The 19242-nt window shown below is 43.7% G+C and overlaps 1 protein-coding gene across 2 annotated transcripts in view; it reads left to right on the forward strand.

The window, feature by feature from the left end:
- The window catches only part of SLC35A5 (solute carrier family 35 member A5), a 130344-nt gene that overhangs the window by 100377 nt on the left and 10725 nt on the right, over window positions 1-19242 (forward strand). For both annotated transcript variants that reach the window (XM_086934099.1, XM_086934100.1), the window contains exon 7: window positions 1396-2173. In XM_086934099.1, the coding sequence (XP_086790225.1) occupies window positions 1396-2173 (778 nt within the window). The remainder of the gene's footprint in view (window positions 1-1395; window positions 2174-19242) is intronic.

Here is a 19242-nt window from a genome sequence, read left to right on the forward strand (position 1 = left end):
TGGAGCTTTATTTTTTCTGTGCCCAAGCCCATTTTGCTGCATATTGGTTCCGTTCTTCCCCGTTCATTACCCACTAGTACACAGAACAAGGATACATGGCTCCTATCCCTACAACTGCATTTCTGGGGACACAAATTCCTAGTGCGGATGAAGCATCCTCTACCAGCATCCCGCCTGGAATAAACTGGCTAAGCGGCTAAACAAGTCCCTCCTCTGTTCTCCACTCCTCCCATTGCCCTATCATATCTTACTCTCAGTAACAACAGAAGTGGCATGTCGGGATATGCTTCAGAAGGTGAGAGTCTCTTTCTGCGGGGACTGTATGCAGACGGAGTACTCATAACCCGAGTACTCCTTTGCCGGGTAAAAGCCCACTCAATTGGAGGTATTCCTGTATACCAAGCTTTGCCATAATGTGAGGAGGTCACTCCTGATTTCCCTCGGGAGCCTCCCACTCTAAACGCACCTCATTTCTTCCTACAGACTACGACTCATACACTGAAATACAAGGGGGCTCGCGTTCCGGCTGGGACACGGATTCGGGGACACCACTCACTGATAAACAATGGCGCTATTGTTGCCAGCAGACTGGCTGGATCATGACTAGTAGCCGATTATGCATCATACACCTTACATTTCTACACCCCGATATTATACCCCTGCCAAACTTCTTAAATATAATTTGCGACCAGATGACGGGTGTTACGAATGTGGGGTACCGGGAGCTGACTTCCTCCCCCTGGCATGGCAGTGCAGGGTGGTTCACGAATCCTGGAGGGGTACTTCTCTGACTCACTCCTCTTGTGGCTCTGCTGGGTTATTCTGAGGATGTTGAGATACTGACTAAGAAGTTTGTTCCTCTTTGGCTACTACTGTCCAAGCATAGAGTTGCGTGCAGATGGGGTAGAAGACGTGCCCCCAAGTTTAAGGAGTGGTTGCGAGGCTTCATTTACTGTAAAACCAGATGACCACTTATGCAGAAATATTACCCCCAAGCTCCCGACCACGTATCAGACGTACCTGATGGAGAATCTCCTGATTCGGTTGAGAAACTTTTCCCCTTGACATATAGGCTATGGAGGTTTTCTTGAACATTTAGCCTCAATCGACTTTACAGTCCTCATGTAAAATTTCTAACTCACGAAAGCCCAATTTATCTAGTGAATTAACATTGGTTCAGAATTGTGGGAACACTTGCTGATTTCTACTGTGATGGTATTTATACACATGTTGGCTACACAAAGAACCGTTTCTGCAAAGTGTATACATTTTTTGTAGGCATTAATATGAGAGGAAAGCTTTCCTGACCTATGTAATTACAGAGATGCTATTGATAGCGCAAATTTCAACATACAAATAACTTGTGGTTTGCTTTTGTCTCCAACAAATGCATAGGCGACGTCTGTCATGGGTGCAGTGGGCATCTCTAATGATATTATTCCTGTCTATCGTGGCACTCAATGCAGCAACTAAAAACACTAAACATGACGCGCCATCCCCTGACCTTCATCAACATATACTGCCAAGCAACTCCAAGGGCTGCCTTCACACGTCTAATGCTGTCAGCACAAATCAAGAAACTGAAAATTCTCTACCAGACCCCACATCTGCCACGAACTTCGACTCATGGGTTCTTAAAAATTTCAGCATGGGCTTTGGGCACTTTCTGATAATAATACAGTGCTTCATATCTGCACTAGCTAATATCTACAGTGAAAAGATTTTAAAAGAAGGGGACCAGTTTACAGAAAATATATTTATACAGAACAGCAAATTGTATATTTTTGGCGTTTTATTCAACGGACTAATCCTGGCTCTGCAGTCCGAAAACCGCAGTCAAATACAGTCATGTGGATTTTTTTATGGGCACAATCAATTTTCAGTTGCACTTATTTTCATCATGGCCTTGTCTGGTCTCTCTGTGGCCTTCATCCTGAAGTTCCGTGACAACATGTTTCATGTACTTGCAGCACAAATAGCTACTGTTATCATTACAACTGCATCTATTTTTGTTTTGGACTTCAAGCCCTCATTGGAGTTCTATTTGGAAGCTCCTGTAGTGCTTCTCTCTGTATTCATTTATAACGCAAGTAAGATTCCGGATTCAAACTGCATTCCACTGGAAGAAAAGATGAAAGTGACTGGGGGAGGCATCTGGGAACGCTCTTCTGGGGTAAGTCCACAAACAGTTTGACTTCATTGTGTGCTTCTTAGGTCTCAGAATGTAAACTATAATTTGTGCTGCACATTACTTTAGATACTGCCTTTAACTCCTACAAAACATCAAGTTATAATTGTTTTCAGTTAGTCTGGTACTTCCACGGAGAGTATCTTCCTATTCCTTGAGACACACTAGGAAAAAGCTTGAGGGCCTTTGCTGAGTATGTTTTTGATGACTACTGGACCTTTAATGCGGGGCTGAAGACTATTCGGTCTGAGTCTTCTCGATCCCTACCAGCTAAGAGTAAGAGATCTCATTTATCCACTGTGCACAATCTGTGCTTCTCACAGCCCTTAACCCCCAGCTCCATATCAATCCTTAAGCCAAGATGTCAAGAGGCATGCCTGACCAGTCTTCATATGATTCTGAAAAAGAGTACAACTCTGTTACAGAATAGTACTTTATGGGCTTTGCCAAGGCTGTATAAGCTCTCAGGCTCTCATCGCCGATGGGTAAAATATATATGTTGCAGTTACTCTGACATTACCATCCTGCAGGCATGCAGTTGTCTATTAGTGCTAGTCACAGTTCTTAATGTCTGGTAACTTGTGAAATCAGAATTGTTTCTGCACATCATCCAGCTAAATATGTTGTAGCTTGTGCTCCTGAATGAATGTACAAATTACTGCTTCTCCTAAGCTCGTTCTATAAAGGGATCGACTGTAAGATTTGCAAGAGTAGAGTGCATAAGATCATGTTAACTTTACCATTTAAGTATGATAGGCTGTTTGTAACATTCAAATTTGTTTTGGCTAATAGGGATCTAAAATTAAAATAAAAGAACAGTGCATTTGCAAAATAGCTTCAATTGTGCAAGTGTTTAAAACATTCTCCTTTGCTTTTGAATGAAAGAAATTCTTCATATATCATGACGTAGTTACATGTTATGGATACTTCTGTACCTTTTTTAGGATTTAGACATACACCCTGGATTTTTCCAGACTTTGGAGAAGCCCTTATGTTCAAGAACATTTTTTATGTGATCCAGCCAAATCAGTTCTGGCTAAGTTCCAACAAGTTTGGCTTTCTTTGAGTTTTAAGTGGATTTGGGCAGCAGGGTTAGTCCTTATTCTGTCCCAGTAAAGAAAAAGGTTTTGGGCTGCAACCTCGAAGCGGATTATGCTAATGTCTAATCTTAATGTGTCCATCTGTGTCCCCGGACCCATTTTCAGCATTTGTCACAGAAATAGATGCTTTGTCTCTTTTTCGGCTCTTCTTCTTTTTTTTTTTTCGGTCTGCTACCCCACAGTTCAGCTCGTACTAAAAGATGCCAGACTATTTCATTCTGTAAACCAGGAGTATGGACTAATTGATTCGCTATCCAGTTTATTCTTGCAAAGCAGAACAACTCCAGTATTTTGATGCTTTTCTGTGGGCTTTTTCTTCATCTGCTTTACCCAGGAACGTTTGTGATTGAAGCAGATGCTTAGATAGTCAACGCCATAAACATGTTCCAACTTTTTTCGTCTGACATTGAATGTTCTGTTTTAATCTTTCGGATTTTAGACTATAAACTGTTTTTCTCCACATTGATGGTGAATTCTTAGGTTGTACATTAGTGTTTGAAGCCCTGTAGTAAGCGATTCATTACTATTTCTGTTTGTTCCATCAGTACATCATCTGTGACTAGGACGGGAACTTTTGGGGCTCCAGTTGTCGGAACATATAGGTTTAAGTCTTCAAGGAACTCGCTCATATCATTTATGTATAAGTTGATTCAAATCGGGGCTAATATGTAACTTTGGCGGATATTGATTTGTATTGCGAGCTCTGCTTTACATTCTCTTTGCTCCATCTCACTCTTGTTGTAGTCTTTGCAAGATGTATATACATGTATTTGGTATCCCTTGATTGCTCCGTGCACTCCAAATCAAGTTTCTGTTGACTAAGTTGAATGCCATTTCCAAGCCCACATACATCAAGAATAGTGAGGTTTTCCTCAATTTTGTGTTTTTAATTGAAGTACGGCAGAGTCTCATTGCCTGATCTATAGTGCTGCTTCCTTGTCTAAAACTGGTCCATAGGTTAGAAATAATTGATTTTTCCATAGATTTTCCCTGCACAATTGGGTAGTGAGATTGGCTGGTAGTTAATAGGGTCAACTTGTGGCCCTTTTATCAGTATGGGTATAATTATTGCTGATACACAAAAGATGGGGACTTTTCCCTGATAGCAAAACAACATTGTGCTAGTTTTTAGAAGTAGAGCCCAAACCATGACATTTAATCTAAAAATGTCAGTGGGGATTGTGTACGGTCTTGGTACTTTGTGTCCTTTTTGGCTGAGCATTGCCTCTGTTATTTCATCGCCTATGAATTCGATATCCAGATGATTGTTTGACTGGTATTTCAATGTAACTTTTTCTGTTTTTTGCTTTGTTGGGCACTGGGGGTTGAATAGATGGAAGAATAGCATTCTATCCACTTGCTTGTGCCAGTTTGTGTCTAAGTTTGATGCAGGATCCTCGCAGTCCCATCATTTCAAGTCCCACATTAACTTCATTTTGTTTAATCAGGAGCCTGTATCCTCACATTAGGTTCCTCAGCCTTGCTCTCAGCGCTTCTATTAGAACTTGCTTTTCCTTCAAGCACACCTCATCAAGCAATATCAAGTTGTCCACTTTGTTTCTGATAGTATCATTTTGCCTCAGCTGTGATTGTGAGCCCAAAGACATCAGCAACTTGAAGGTAAGGAGAATTTGTGTGACCTCCCCTCGTCTTTCGTCTAGCTTAATGATCGATTTTTTTTTTCTTGAGAGCTCATTTGAGTTGCCTTGTCTGTTTGATGGCAAGGTTGGTTGCTGGTATAATTTTCATGATCGATTCAGAACTGACGTATGTAACTGAAAATAATATGGTCGTTATATTTCAACCTCAGCACAATTTTTGAATAGGATTGGTGGATTACAGAGTCTAAAGTTTGTAGCTGCGTATATTTTCTGGTATTTTTATCTGGAGGCAAATATATGTTGAACAGATCTAAGGTCATGGAATCATTTCTCAGGTTGAGATGCTGTATGTTATCAGGGGTTGCGTAAAGTTCCATCCCAAAGGCAAGTGCAACTGAAGCCATATAGTCAGGCTTCTACTTGGTCTACTTTGATTGCAGGGAGATGATATGGAGGGAAACCCTACATCGCCAATTCATCTAGGGTCAAGGTTTTCTGGAAGCAGCTGATCTTTGTTCTTTTATAAAGGTGTTCCAGTCATTGCCTGCTCGTTTTTCTTTGAGTCTGCAGTATTCCAGCTTATTATTGTCCATGTTTAGGGTGCGGGGAGACTGAGTGGGGCTCATTCCTATAGGCAATGTTCTTTGGCACTAATAGAGCATAGAGTAGCCAGCTCCAGTCACTACTCTTCAATCGGACGATACTCGAATGAAGCCTCTCACCAGATAATAACTTAACTTTCTTCTCTCAACTTTGTTGGTTGAGTGCAACATTCAGTTTGTCTAGGATTCTGTCAATAAAGTTTTTGTTGAGTGGTCACTTTTTGATCTGAAGCCCACCTTGCCATTACATCTGCCGGGCAGTTTGCTTATATTATCTGTTCTCCACGTATGCCTCCTCTGTGCTTTTCCTAACTTTTATACCCCTATCCGCATCAGCAAGGATGTCTTTGTGGGACAATATTTGTAATGTCAAGGCGTGGCTTGACTATTACGTTACTGTGAGCTCTCTCCAGTTATTTGATCTGTTTCGAAAGAATTTCACCAACAATAGGACTTCTGAGCATATTCGATTTAGACTGTTATTTTCAAATGTTGTCTCTATTTAGGATATCATGGGCTCCTCTTGCTTCGTACAATACTTCGTTTTCCATGATGTGGTTCTTGGGAGTAATTCAGCTAAGCTGGTCAGTTGTTTTATCGCAGTTGGGTTTAATTCTTTTACAAGGTGTCTCCTGGGAGATCATAGGTCCACTTTTTGACCGCCTGCTGTTGATGTTGGTGTCTGTAAAATGCCTCCCTTGTTGGGCATATCTAGAAGGACATCTATTGAAACATCCCCTCTCTCCCACCCAACTGAGGAATTACTTTGGGCAATCTCACTTCTTTGGTGCCATTAATTTGAGATATGTATTCGGCTTCAGGCCTTGATTGTACATTGTTATTGTTTGAGCTCTAGTTCCTTTTTTTGGGCAGTATCAGGGAGACTTTTGTGGGTGTCATGCATTTGTTCCATCAAGAATGCATGGATCATTAGGAATTCTGTGTGAATAAGTTGGCCTGGCATATGCTGTCCACTATTCTAGTGGGCCCCTTGCACCAGTCCAAACGACCCTTATTGATGGTAGGTTTAAGACCACCTTTATAGAAAGCTATCTTAGTGGTAGCTGTGGAAAGCAGCCTTCAGGCTAAGTCTTGAAGGAATGTTAAGCAGCTTGTTTTACCAGCCTGTAATCTCATGAATGACCAAATGAAAGGAAAACCACACCAGGTATATATAAAATATATATGTATTTATTCTAAAAACATCCCTCTAGTCTCTTTATGAGGCTAGAGACAAAAGTACGCACAGTAAACTTAATTAGCACACAGTGAATTAGCACAGTATACATTTTGCCCTAGGGGCCACATAAACCATATACTAGGAAAGTGGTATAAGAACCACAAGGGACATAGAGACAAGGACTAGGGCCTGTAGAACGGCTGGGGCAACCAGGAACCACCCAAGGTAGGGACGCAGGAGACCCAATGGGGACGCGTGCAGTGTCTAAACACAGCTGCGAATCACCATTGACTTCTATGAAGAAAGTTGCGGTTACAATTTTAAATATTAAGGACACTTAGGAGTGGACTAGGAACAAAGCCCTTCAGTACTGGACAGTTCGAGAGTCAAGACTCACTGGAGCACCGAAGAACTCGTGTTACCTCACCCAGTGAAGCCGGGTGCATAGGTGTCTTTTTCGTGTCGGGTTTCGTCGTTGTTTCCTATGGAGAGCTGCAAAGAAGTGCTGCAGGCGACCAGGTGAAAAGTGTCCGGGTGGATCCAAGGGTGGATCGAACATCTGAAGAAACTGAAAGCAGAGGGGACAGAGTCTGGGTCACTTGCCAGTGACCAGGGAGGCAGCAAGAGGATGCCCACCGAAATGCTAGAAGCGGACCCACAGAACACTCGTGGAGTGTAGGCCCACAAGCTTCGGTGCAAATGGTACTACAAGTAGCCCAATGCATAACTTCGGGAAAGCTCGAAGTAGGTGCACTTGCAAATATGCACGGTGTCCAGGAGTTACGGTCCCACGTCTCTCGTGATGGCTACAGGTCTCAGCTTGCTGGGATCTCGTGTCGGCCTTAAAGATGTTTGGAAGTCCGTGTCCTGTGTTGCAGATTCTTCGGGATCCGGCGGGAGCCTCGAAAATGCAGACCGGCAAGATGCTTCTTTGGTGCCTGTTTGAACAGGGGAGTCACTCCTTGGCTCCAAAAGAGATCCTTCCGTCTTCCAGTCGAAATAGAATGTCGAAGTTACAGGATATATGTTGCAGAGTTTCGTCCAGGGTAATCTAAATTCCTAGGGACTAGGTTCCTATACTTATACTAAGTTTAGGGGATGGACTAATTCTAAGGTCCCACATATGGGAGGACCTGGGGAGGGGAGGGGGTGATTACACCCCTTCCTCTTTGTCCAGCTTCGTGCCAGAGCTGGAGCTTAGAGTCCCAGCAACCGGCTTGAACTGTGGTATGCACAGGGACACCTTGTGTGCCCCCAGGACTGTCTGAAAAGCATTCGCTGAATGCACCCACCCTGCCCCAATACACTAAAGCCTCTCTGGAGAGGTGGTTACACCTCCGTGTGACAGGAAACCTATTGTCCAGGCCTCCCCTGCCAGAGTTTCGTCAGACTCGTGTCTGTGGCAGCAGCATCCATTTTGTGATGCTGTGGCTCTTTTAAACTATCACTGGTTAAGTAAAGGTGTAGTGGAGTTCCTATATTCCCAATAGGCTCTGCGCATTGGAATCATATATCCTATAGGTTTGACGTAGGACTGAGGTCAACTAGGTCTCTATCGAATATACTAAACTTAATTGTGTGTGTGCCACCTATCTCAGAGGTCACTAGAAACGTTCTCGAATACACAAGAATGGATTAGTTACTGACAACCACATAAACATGACAACTTTGTTTCCCAAGAATAAGAATATATCTCTGTCGCTGAAACAATAGATAAGTATTTCTCCCAGTCAATCGTGCATGCTTCTTTTCTACAGAGTTGCAGAGAAATAGTGAGACTGGCGTTTTCAATAAAAAGAGTTTATTGAACAGTCTTCTTTCTCATGCAAGAGAGATGAACTGCTACAATTGTTATGCAGACTGCAAAGTATAATGCGTACAGCGTAAACAGTAAAATAAAATAATACTGTAAGAGCATTGTATGGTTTCTAAGCCAAATAAAAATACATATATAAATAACATTGATTAAAATACTCAACTGGTGCTTCTAAAATACGCCTACCCTAATGTACCTAACCTAAGTCTAGTACGAGGGAAGAAGTAAGTATTGTATAGCATAGGTTTCGTTTTTGCCAAGAATCTACCAAAGGTTTCTTTAGGTTCTAATCGACTCTATACCTTGTTAGAATGAAGGTCTGGTATCTCTGTCTCGGGATTCTATTTCCCAACACCCCGCAAGTGGAGTGGTGTGGCTCACTGGATATAGCCGGCAGACCCGGGAGCAGAGGACAGCCCGGGACCAGGGTTCAATTCCCGATGCGGCAGGGTCGTTGACCAGGGTCAGCGGACTCGATAATTCTCACCTCGGTGCCTACTCTTACCAGGGATCACACTCGGCAACTCTGGGCATTAGCTTGCCTCATCTCCACAACGGCCCCCCACATACGCTCAGAGTGAATTTTTCCGATTCATGCCCTTATATAGGTACAATTCATATTGCCCTTATATAGGCATAGAAATCAAACCCTTTTTTAGGCATAGCCCATGCTACCCAAATACAGGCATGGCTACTTCCAACAGTACCAAACGTCACAACGACTTCTTGGAAAACAAGCTTAAGCAGTTAGGGAACTTCCCCTTGCATGAATATTGATTTGTCAGAGAACTCAGTTGCTTTACAAAGTACAACTATTCCGTAGGGGTTCTTTCTTGATGTTCATATACCCGACTTTACGTCAAACTTTGGCATTCCTAAACACCTTCAAGGTATAAATACACCTTCACTTGCTCTAGCAAGATACGGTGGTTCGGAGCAGTTCGAAGACATACTTGCCTGACGCAGCTCACTAAAGCAAGTGCAGAAGGAAGCTGACTCTCCAGCTGACGCACTGATCAGGAAGCTGCCCTTCTTCTGCTGAGAATCCAGCTCCAGTGTTTCTGGCTTCCCTTTAATTAATTGATTAATTAATTAATTGTGGGTTTCTAATGCGCTAGAATCGACTCCTGAAGGAGTATCTCTGCGCAATAGACCACTGGGGAACCCGTCCTGGCTTTCCCTGTGAGATGTTCCCTCCTGGGTATCTCCAAGGTGAAACCAGGCATCCCCGGCGTTTGTGGGGGGCCGTTGTGGAGATGAGGCAAGCTAATGCCCAGAGTTGCCGTGTGTGATCCCTGGTTGGAGTAGGCACCGAGGCGAGAATTATCGAGTCCGCTGACCCTGGTTCACGACGCTGCCGCGTCGGGAATTGAACCCTGGTCCCGGGCCCTCCTCTGCTTCCGGGTCTGCCACCTCTAAACAGTGAGCCACACCACTCCACTGGGTATCGCCAGTAGAGTATTTTCCACGGTGATCTGGGTGTCTGCTGTGAATTGACTTGCCATATCGAAGCAGTAGGAGCAAAAATAGTATCCCCTGCAGCGAGTCCCAAAATGAGAGGCAATCCGCCAAACACAGAGTGCACAAAATTTGGAAATATTCTTAGGACTGCTTTAAAAGGTGCTAACAGTCCCGAAAAAATTGTCTTAAATACATGTACAATACCACTCGTATCAGACATGTTTAAGATACGACCTAACATTTTTGAGAAATGTACATGGCAATTTGTAGTTAATAGGGTGTGTATTTCTGCAGAAGTCCTTGCGACATGCAGATCATAGGTCTCCTTGGTCGAGGTCAGTGGCACAGTTTTCTGTAAAAGAATGGCTTTCATTCTGCTTAAAGTATCAATTCGTATATAGAAGAGATGTTCAGTGAAGGCCATAACGGTGACTCCTTGTCTGTCTTGGTTTTTGGAAACAATACTTGCATACAGCAAGTGACCCTGGCTGACACAGTTACGAGATAGGGCTAAACCTGGCAACATTCCCCAGCAGCTGTGATCATTCAACATAATGTCATTTCCATTAGAAAGTTGCCTAAAACTAGATCAATCACTGCAGCTGGTGAACCTTGCAAGTGGCAGGATAAGTTGTTAGAGGAACCATCGCAGGCCCCGTATAAATTAATACCCTGACAAAGGAGAGAACCGCATAGTGCCTTTTAACTATTTTTACCACTAAGAAACACTGCTTTCCCCCAACTCCAACATTTGTTTGTGTATGGTAATTCCCAGGATGTCTTGATGTATTCTTTACCCAACCTTTCATATATGCCTGCTGGTATACGTTTTAAGCAATACTGAAAATGGAAAATTGTAACAGGTAGAGTGATTGTTTCGTGTATTAGTCATTCAATGGCTGGCTTTTCAGCGACAGTAAATGGCAATCTTTTCAGTTTTTCAATGCTCAGCACCGTATAGTCTGCTCCCCTCTGTGCCAGTTTGATCTGTTTATCAGTGAGATTGAATTCTGAAAACAGTGACGTAGTGTTGATTAAACGCCAAGGCACATAGCCTGAATGAAGGTTTTGTAACGTCCAGCCTAATAGCATTATAGAACGTAATTGCGACTGACCATGTTGCAACATGACCAAGTCCTGTTCCATTATGTCTAAGGTAGAGGATACTATGCTGTCCAAAGAATATATCCTGGACGACAGAGTTGTTAACCCATTGTCAACTACAATGAGAGATTTCTCAAAATTAATAAGATAAATTTCTCGTATCCGTTCTGCAGTCTCTGCTTGCGTAATCTTCCATGCTTCATTATACAGAGCATAGATACCGGCGTATATAAAACGTTTATGACGCGGTTTAGTAGGTCCTTGTAAGAAGTCCCTCAGATCAGCGCCATCTTTAAGTAAAGAGAAGTGTTGTTTTACTTCCTTTAGTGTAGACTTGTGTAGCCATTCAAAGCACAGTTTCCGTACATTGTATGTTGTTACTATTCCTAGATGCTGTTTCGGAACATATCTTGGATCTGGCCTAGTGAATGTGAACCCTTGTGTCTTATTCAGGAATCTATCTTGACAGTTGTTTGTGTCTGTGGGCCAGATTAACCATTTTTTCCAATCTGGATCTGTTCTGTTCTGATGCAAAATAGTATGTACGTCGACCTCCCCCTCTGCAGTGTTATTGATATCAGGTGTAGTTGTAGGTATGGATGGTTTGTATAACTCCTTGATCTTGGCTTACCCAAGACAAGATGTCTGTTGGACAGTGTCATTCAAAAACATTATTTGCTCAGGAATGATGCAGATGTTTTTGAGCTACCCTTTGGTGGAGTTGGACAATTTTCCCATTGGTTATATTTAAGTACATTTCTAGGATTTGCAGATTTGTGCAAGAAATGGTGACCATCGTGATTATAACAATACATTAGTTCATAATCTGACGAACCTTCTAAGTATTCATGTTTTGTAGATTTAGCAGACCTCTCTAAATCTGACATCATATTATTAACAGTCTCGAAGTCCCAATCATCAGAAAAGGTTCTAGATGAAACAAAGTCATTCAAGGAAATCTTGAACTGGTGTGGAATCTTCAACAGCCCCGCCGGACCGACAATGTCCTAATCAGTTCTGTCCCAAGCTATACCACCAGGTATAGGAACGGCTGTGATGTTCACTCATTACAAGTCTCTTTGTTCACGATATGATTTGTGTGGCTTGAGGAGTAAGTTGATGTTCTTATTTGCTGTGCCCTTTTTAACATATCTTCCATTTATCAGGATTCCCAAAGTTATTACAATAGTCAACCAAAGTAAAAGAAAAAGTACACCCAACACAATCCAAAGTTCAATCCATGTTGAAACCAGATAAGTTTTTTCCAGGTGATGAAAAAGTTATGTTGCTTGTTCTTTCAAAGTTCTTTTTACTAGCGGCGTTTCAGGTTTGCTGGGATCCTCGGAAAACGTATCAAAGTTAATGAAATAGCCAGAGGCAGTTCTGTCAATTGTAGGGATTGCATCAGGATTCATTGAAATCGCTGGAACCATTTGATCACTTGTTACATTTGTATAGTCAGATGCTATTTCATTGTAGACAGGAGTTTCTTGACGAACTGTTATTTGGGTCTCAAGAGGTACAAGTTTCATGGCTTTGTTGCATAGTCCTTTTCGCACTGCAGATTCTTCAAAGGTGATGAGTCCCTCACTTTGAACCTCTTGGATATTAGCCAGATGAGGGCGTCTGCTACATCTTTGGAGTCCACTTGGCCTACTGCTTATGACCGGCCACATTATGTGGTTTTACCAGGTCGATGGACACAAACCTGTTCTCCTTTCTACCAGCAAGGGGCGGCAGTAATACTGTTCTTGATCCGTGGATTGCTAGGACATGTACTGGTTGTCTGTAAGAAGGCCCAATTTCCTTCTTGTCCGCAATCTTTTCTCTGACTAGATCCCCAATCTTTGGAATCCAGACAGGCCTTGCTGGGACGGATGGTTTTTCTTCAGTGGTCGTTGGCTTCAGGAACACGTTACTTTGGCTTTTTCTTATTTCATTTAAGTCCTGCAAAACAGCCAAACTATCTTTGATATCAAAGGGTTTCTGTTGTACCACTGAAGTCTGAAAATCGAGATCTGAAATAATCATTCTTGTTCCAAAAAGGATTTCATATGGAGTGATTCCCCCTAGAGAACTTCTTGGCAGATTATTAAGACTACGTTGGACACTTAAGTCAAGTCAAAAAAGTCAAAAAGATTTATATAGCGCGCTACATACCCGGAGGGTCTCAATGCGCTTGAAGAAGGGTGGGGAGTTATTTGTCGAATATCCAAGTTTTAAGTTGCTTTCTGAATGCTAGATGGTTCTGAGTGAGACGTAGGTGAGTGGGGAGTGAGTTCCAGGTTTTAGCTGCGAGGTAGGAAAAGGATCTGCCTCCCATGGTGGTTTTATTGATGCGAGGTACGGTAGCAAGGGCTTGGTTGGAGGAACGTAGCTGACGGGAGGGGGTGTAGAAGGAAAGTCGTGTGTTGAGGCATTCGGGTCCAATTTCGTAAAGTGCTTTGTGTGCGTGGGTTAGGAGTCGGAAAGTAATCCTCTTATTGACGGGGAGCCAGTGGAGGTTTTTCAGGTGACTAGAGATGTGGTCTTTACGCGGGATGTTTAGTATGAGTCTGGCTGATGCGTTCTGGATGCGTTGGAGTTTATTCTGGAGTTTTGCGGTGATACCGGCGTATAGGGTGTTTCCGTAGTCCAGGCGGCTTGTAACCAGTGCATGGGTGACCGTTTTTCTGGTTTCGGGGATTGCTTTGTCCCGTTTTTTTCTTTCCCCAACCTAATTTCCCTCAGAATGGAATGGACTAGAGTACCGCAATGCAACGCCCAATTTGACCATGCCCTCTTCGTAAGCTCAAGAGCTAAACGTAGGACCCTGCTCAGAATGTAGCGTGCTGACTGCGTATGTGCCGATAAAGACTTGCAAATCCTTTATAACAGTTCGAGCATCAGCCGAGCGCTGAGGCCACATCCAAATAAATCTTGAGCATGAATCCACTGTTACCATGAAATATTTGTAGTTACCATCCCTCTGTAAGGGACCACAGTGATCCAGGTAAACACAACCTAATGGTATATCTGAGATTAACAGGGGTGTCTGCGCAGGACGTTTCACTGTAGACACGTTTATCTTTTGGCAGATTTCACATTCCAAAACATAGTTTCTGGTTGGTTTTCTCATGCGCGGCCACCAGTATCCCTGTTTTTATAATGATACTGTAGCGGAAATACCTGCGTGTGCAGAAGCGAGCCCTTCATGTGCAGCTGAGATGTCCTAATCTATGTTCCATGTTTGGAAATACTCTATCTGCCACTCCACGGATTCGAGCAAACAGAACATTATTTGCATCAGTTATGCATTAGAATTTGAGTGGATAGCCTTTTGGTAATGTTTTACCACTGTCTTTGCTTGAAGCATTGACAGCTTGCATTATTTCGCTGTCTATTTTAGATTTTGAATGAGTGATTGCAGCTACAGAAGCCGTTTGGACAGCTGCCTTTGCGGCTTTATCAGCCAATGAATTCCCTGCAACGTGAACGCCATCACGTTAATGACTCAGTGTATGTATCACGTGAATCTTTTGTAGTTCTTGTCATAACTGAACTACTTGTTCCCAAAGCAATTTATGCTTAATTGTGCCACCTTTTGCATCTTTGTAATCGTTTTGAATCCAGTTTTGCAAGTATTCATTGTAAGATTGAACACAATAATATGTATCGCACACTGAGTGTGGGGAATTCACAATCTGTATTTTCAAGCGCCATCTTGAATTCTTGTAGTTCAGCTCGCTGAGCTGTACAATCTCCTAGAGATTTCGATTTAGTGACATTGGTTGGGATTTACCATCGCACCAGCAACCTTTAACAATCGCGCACGCAGCACTATAAGCTTGTTTACCCCCCGTAGCGGGTTGGGCTGATCCGTCAGTATAAATTATACATTCGGACTGCTCTAGAGGCAGAATTTCAGTAGGCAGAGGACATTCTTGTTTGTATTGTAGACATGGTTGGGTTTTCAAATAAGGGTCAAAAACATATTCAACGTTTGTTGCAGCAAGAGAATTAACCCATTGTATCCATCTCGGATGTAAAGCTTTAGCATTCAAAATGCTTGCTTTTATCACAGCCTCTAAGGTAGGTGTAGGAGTAACGACCATTATGCGCTTACCCTGTGCGAGCGCTCTTTCTTTTGCTACTGCAGTTTGAACCGCTGTCAGATTATTTTGGGTTGAAGTGAATTTAATTTCTGCTTGTGTATACAAATGTGATTTGTAAGCTATTGGTACTTTTTCTCCTTCATTAAAGGTTAAGTATGTGAATCTGCATTGTCCTGGTAGGATTCGGATCACTAAGTTGCGCCTGTTTGCAAATGTTTTGTTGCTAACATGTCTGTTTGCAATAAATGCAAAATTTGTGTGTGTTTTGTGTGCAAATAACTGTTTTTTAAAATCAGATTTGATTAATTCGTAGAGAGGATTAACCCTTTCTGCGTAATTTAGAATGTATGTTTTCCGAAATTTAGGAAACCTAGAATTGACTACGTTTTTCAGTGTTTTTGGAGGTTGGAGCAGCGCACATTTCTCTAGAAAGTTGGCTGCCAGGCTTTTGCCTTCACTTGAAAGTTCATATCCTAGAAAGAGGACGTTTAAATGGGCAATTCTAGATTTTTTTACATTGAATTTGTACCCATTAGAGGAGAATTCAAGTATAATTGTATTCACCCTATTCAAGTGCCTATCCAAGTCATCGTCTGTTAGATAGATGTCATCTACATATGATAGAGCTTCGTCATCATATGTTTGTAGTAACTCTGTTACCCTGGCTGAAAATAACCCAGGACTATTCTTGAATCCCTGTGGGAGACCACAGAAGTGGCGCTTTGTCCCCATAATTGAGAAAGCAGTCAAATACCTACTTTCTGGTGCAATGTTTTGACAAAAGAAACCGTTAGAAATATCTAATGTGGTTTTATATTTTTTACGCATAATGTTATTCATTAATGCTGCACTGTATTCGTTTTTGTACTGCAAACTTTTTGCAACAAGAGTTTAGATGTCTGTAATCCAAAACTAGATGAAATGTATTGTCTGGTTTGGAGACAGGAAACAAAGGATTGTTCATTGACGAGGTGCATGTTTCAATCGGTATTCAATTTGATCTAAGATCTCCCTGACCTGTTTTTTTAGCTTCTTGCTTAACTGGATACTGCCTTTGTGCAGTTGGATGAGTTTTTTTAACTGGATTTTATGGTGAGGAGAATCCTCATCCCATCCTACATGATTTTAATATAATGCAGGAGCCTGGGCTGCTGCCCATTTCCTGGCATATGTATATTTTAAATGAATTGGAATGTGGTTGGAGTAAGCTGGCATAATGATTTCTTCGTTAATACCAATAGGAGAGTAAGGGTATTATGCGGGTTCCTACTCCTTAGGCCCCTAGAAATACAATCATAACCAAACAAAGGAAGGAGTAGCCCCAGGACAGAAGGTCCTAGTACTCAAAACGGAGAAATGTGAAAAAAAAATTTTTTTTCTTTTTAAGAAACCCCTCACTCACCGACCTAGTCGGTGACATGCTTCATCATCGGGGTCCACCCAAGTGACAGAGTGCCACTTGGGTGTGCTGCGACGCCTGCAACTGCAGCGGAGCTGGTTCTTTTTGTGAGTGAATGTGTAAGGGAAAAATTGTGAAGTTTAAAAGTGTACAACGTATGCTCCCTCAAGAAATTTTTTCTGGAGCCAGTGTAACACAGTTAAAAGCAAGTGAGATACTTCTAATGGTTATATTGACCAAAATAGTATCAAAATGTGAATAAAAGTGTGGTCGACATGTTTCAACCCTATTCAATTGTAGGTTTTCTTCAGGACCAAGTGAGGCGAGCCGGGAGGTCTGCACGCGCTAAGGTGCACCCTTCCCAGACCCACCTGTGCGCTACACCGCGTACTCAGTTTTGCTCGCTTACAGCGTTCTGTGTAAGGAAATCTGAAACAAAATAACACAGCATGGTATTGATGCAATAATTTATCGGTCATGACGCGTCTCCATTTGTGCATGGCATCGCCATACTCAGCATGCATTATTCGTGACCTCGAGTGAAGGTGTAACCCAGGCTATATGTTTTAGCTGGGTGTCATACAGACCCACATTCAATTCTCTTAATCGTGGGTGTCAAGCGTACCTTGAAGAGTTTTTAAGGGCGCTATGTGACTAAAACTAGTCAGGGTATATATGTAGTCACTGAGTATATTTGGACTCATATATACTATCGTTATGTTAAATAGGGCGAGAGGTCAAGGTGTCCCTCAAAAGTGACTATATTGACTGCAATACGGATGATTGCGTCCGAGAAAAGGACCCGCAGTTGGGAATTACTTGTGTTAAGTGCTAATCGAGCCCCATGGATACCGTGGGGGGGCCGCCTATGAGCGTTCTGTAAGGATAAAATGCCAGAATTAATTTTAGTTACTGCCGGAACGTCGTGGTCAGAGGCGCCCGGTTTACTGTTTAGCACGCAAGTTGTCCAAGTGCGATCAGATCTGTGTCACTTATTTCTCATATGGCGAAAGCCCGCTAGAAACTTATCCTTACCGCACGGCGTCCTGAGGATACTGCCGGCGACGCTTCTGTGTATTTTAAGCACAAGGTCTGTGTTTGGGCAGGGGGACATCATGTGACACGTTGACATGTGACCGCTGTTAAGGGAACGTGTTGAAAGGATAGTTTCCGCGGTTAGGGATGCCTGATTGAGGATGTACAAAAAACTTTATTGGCACCATGAACGGGGACATTGGTAGTCTCCTAGCGATTTCATGACTGCAGTCAGTGTTAAAGTGTTGTTATTACAAGTGAGGGGAGGTCAGAATGTCAGTTTAGCGTTAAAAAAGCGGGTCAGAATACCCATCTCGCATGCACTAGCACGGAGTAATGGGAGCCCACAAAGTTTTCATAGAGTAGTAGTAAAGACTACTTTACTACATCGGCCCGAGAGCTCTCCCTGCTGCTATCCGGGTCGCATTGGTTTGTGTCTCCACTCAGGGAGTCGCGCTATCTTGCGCCCCTCTCTGGTCCGGTGTCTTCTGCGCCGTGGGGTAGCCCTCATGGGTCCAGGAAATGCGCCGCGGCGCCACACAGCAGAGCAAGTCTCCAATGTCGGCCCCGCCCCACTCTAATCCGACAGGGAGCCACTCCGCTACATCCCCCTGTGGGCGGGGCCTACCAGCCGCACGTTGCAGCACGTCCACCGGCCCTCCGATGTACGGTGGACCGCGGCTTGCGGCCCAGTCCACCCGCTCCCAGTCGCGTACTCTCCCGGGGAATCCGCTGGTCTCCGCGACTCCGAGCAGGCCGTTGTTGGTGCCGCAGCCGTTCGTCAGTGCGGGGAGCCGATCCCCAGAAGTTTAGTCATCGGTAGGTGCAGGATAATTAAGGATGTTGGAAGCCTCCGAGCGGAGCACTAGGCTTATGCGGCCATATCGGTTGCCGGCAAGCTACGCCCCCCTCCCCATATATCTTCAATTATTATTGTTTGGCCGCGACAATTGAAGACATATGCTGGCAGTGGCGAGCGCGCACACACCACTGGCCAGTTTTTTTTGTATCCTTTTCACAGCACAGACACGGGCAGACTGAAGCACTGGTACAGGCCATCAAGCCCGGCAGCGCAAGGCTGGTGCCGAGCCGGACAGGCTGTCAGCCTCCTCCCAGAATGAAGTGTCTCATTGCTTGCCAGGGCGACGTTCCTGAACCCGCCTGACCCGCCGCAGCCTGGAGCCAAGGATTACCTGGCCATGCACCAGCGGAGCCCCGCCGGCTTCTCGTCTGTCCTGTAAAGTTGATTCGAACAGAAGGCCCCAAAATACGCTTTTCCCAGAGGCCTCAACATTTTTTTTAAATGGCACTTAACATACGGACTCGCGCGACCTAGGTCATTCATCAGAGTACTTCACCTATACATCAGTATCCAAGAAACAGATCAGGCCGAACATGTGACTTTGTCTCAGTCTCCATGCCGCCTCACTCCTCCTCTGTCAACAGTGCTTCGGGCGGTGTCATTGGCCATGCCGTTGCTGGGCGACGATCAGCAAGTTCTGACTCTCAGAAGAAGCCGAATGGGGCCAGCAGCACCGGCGGTCGGTCTGCACGGGGTCAGAGCGCGCGGCGGAGGAGGTGAGCACCAAGGCGCTGGGCCGGTGTATGTGACGTCTAATGCCGGGGTGCGTGGTGATGGGGATGACATTTGTCACCGGTCCT

The sequence above is a fragment of the Lissotriton vulgaris genome, chromosome 8 (genome assembly GCF_964263255.1).
Source record: "Lissotriton vulgaris chromosome 8, aLisVul1.2, whole genome shotgun sequence".
NCBI classification, from domain to species: Eukaryota; Metazoa; Chordata; class Amphibia; order Caudata; family Salamandridae; genus Lissotriton; species Lissotriton vulgaris.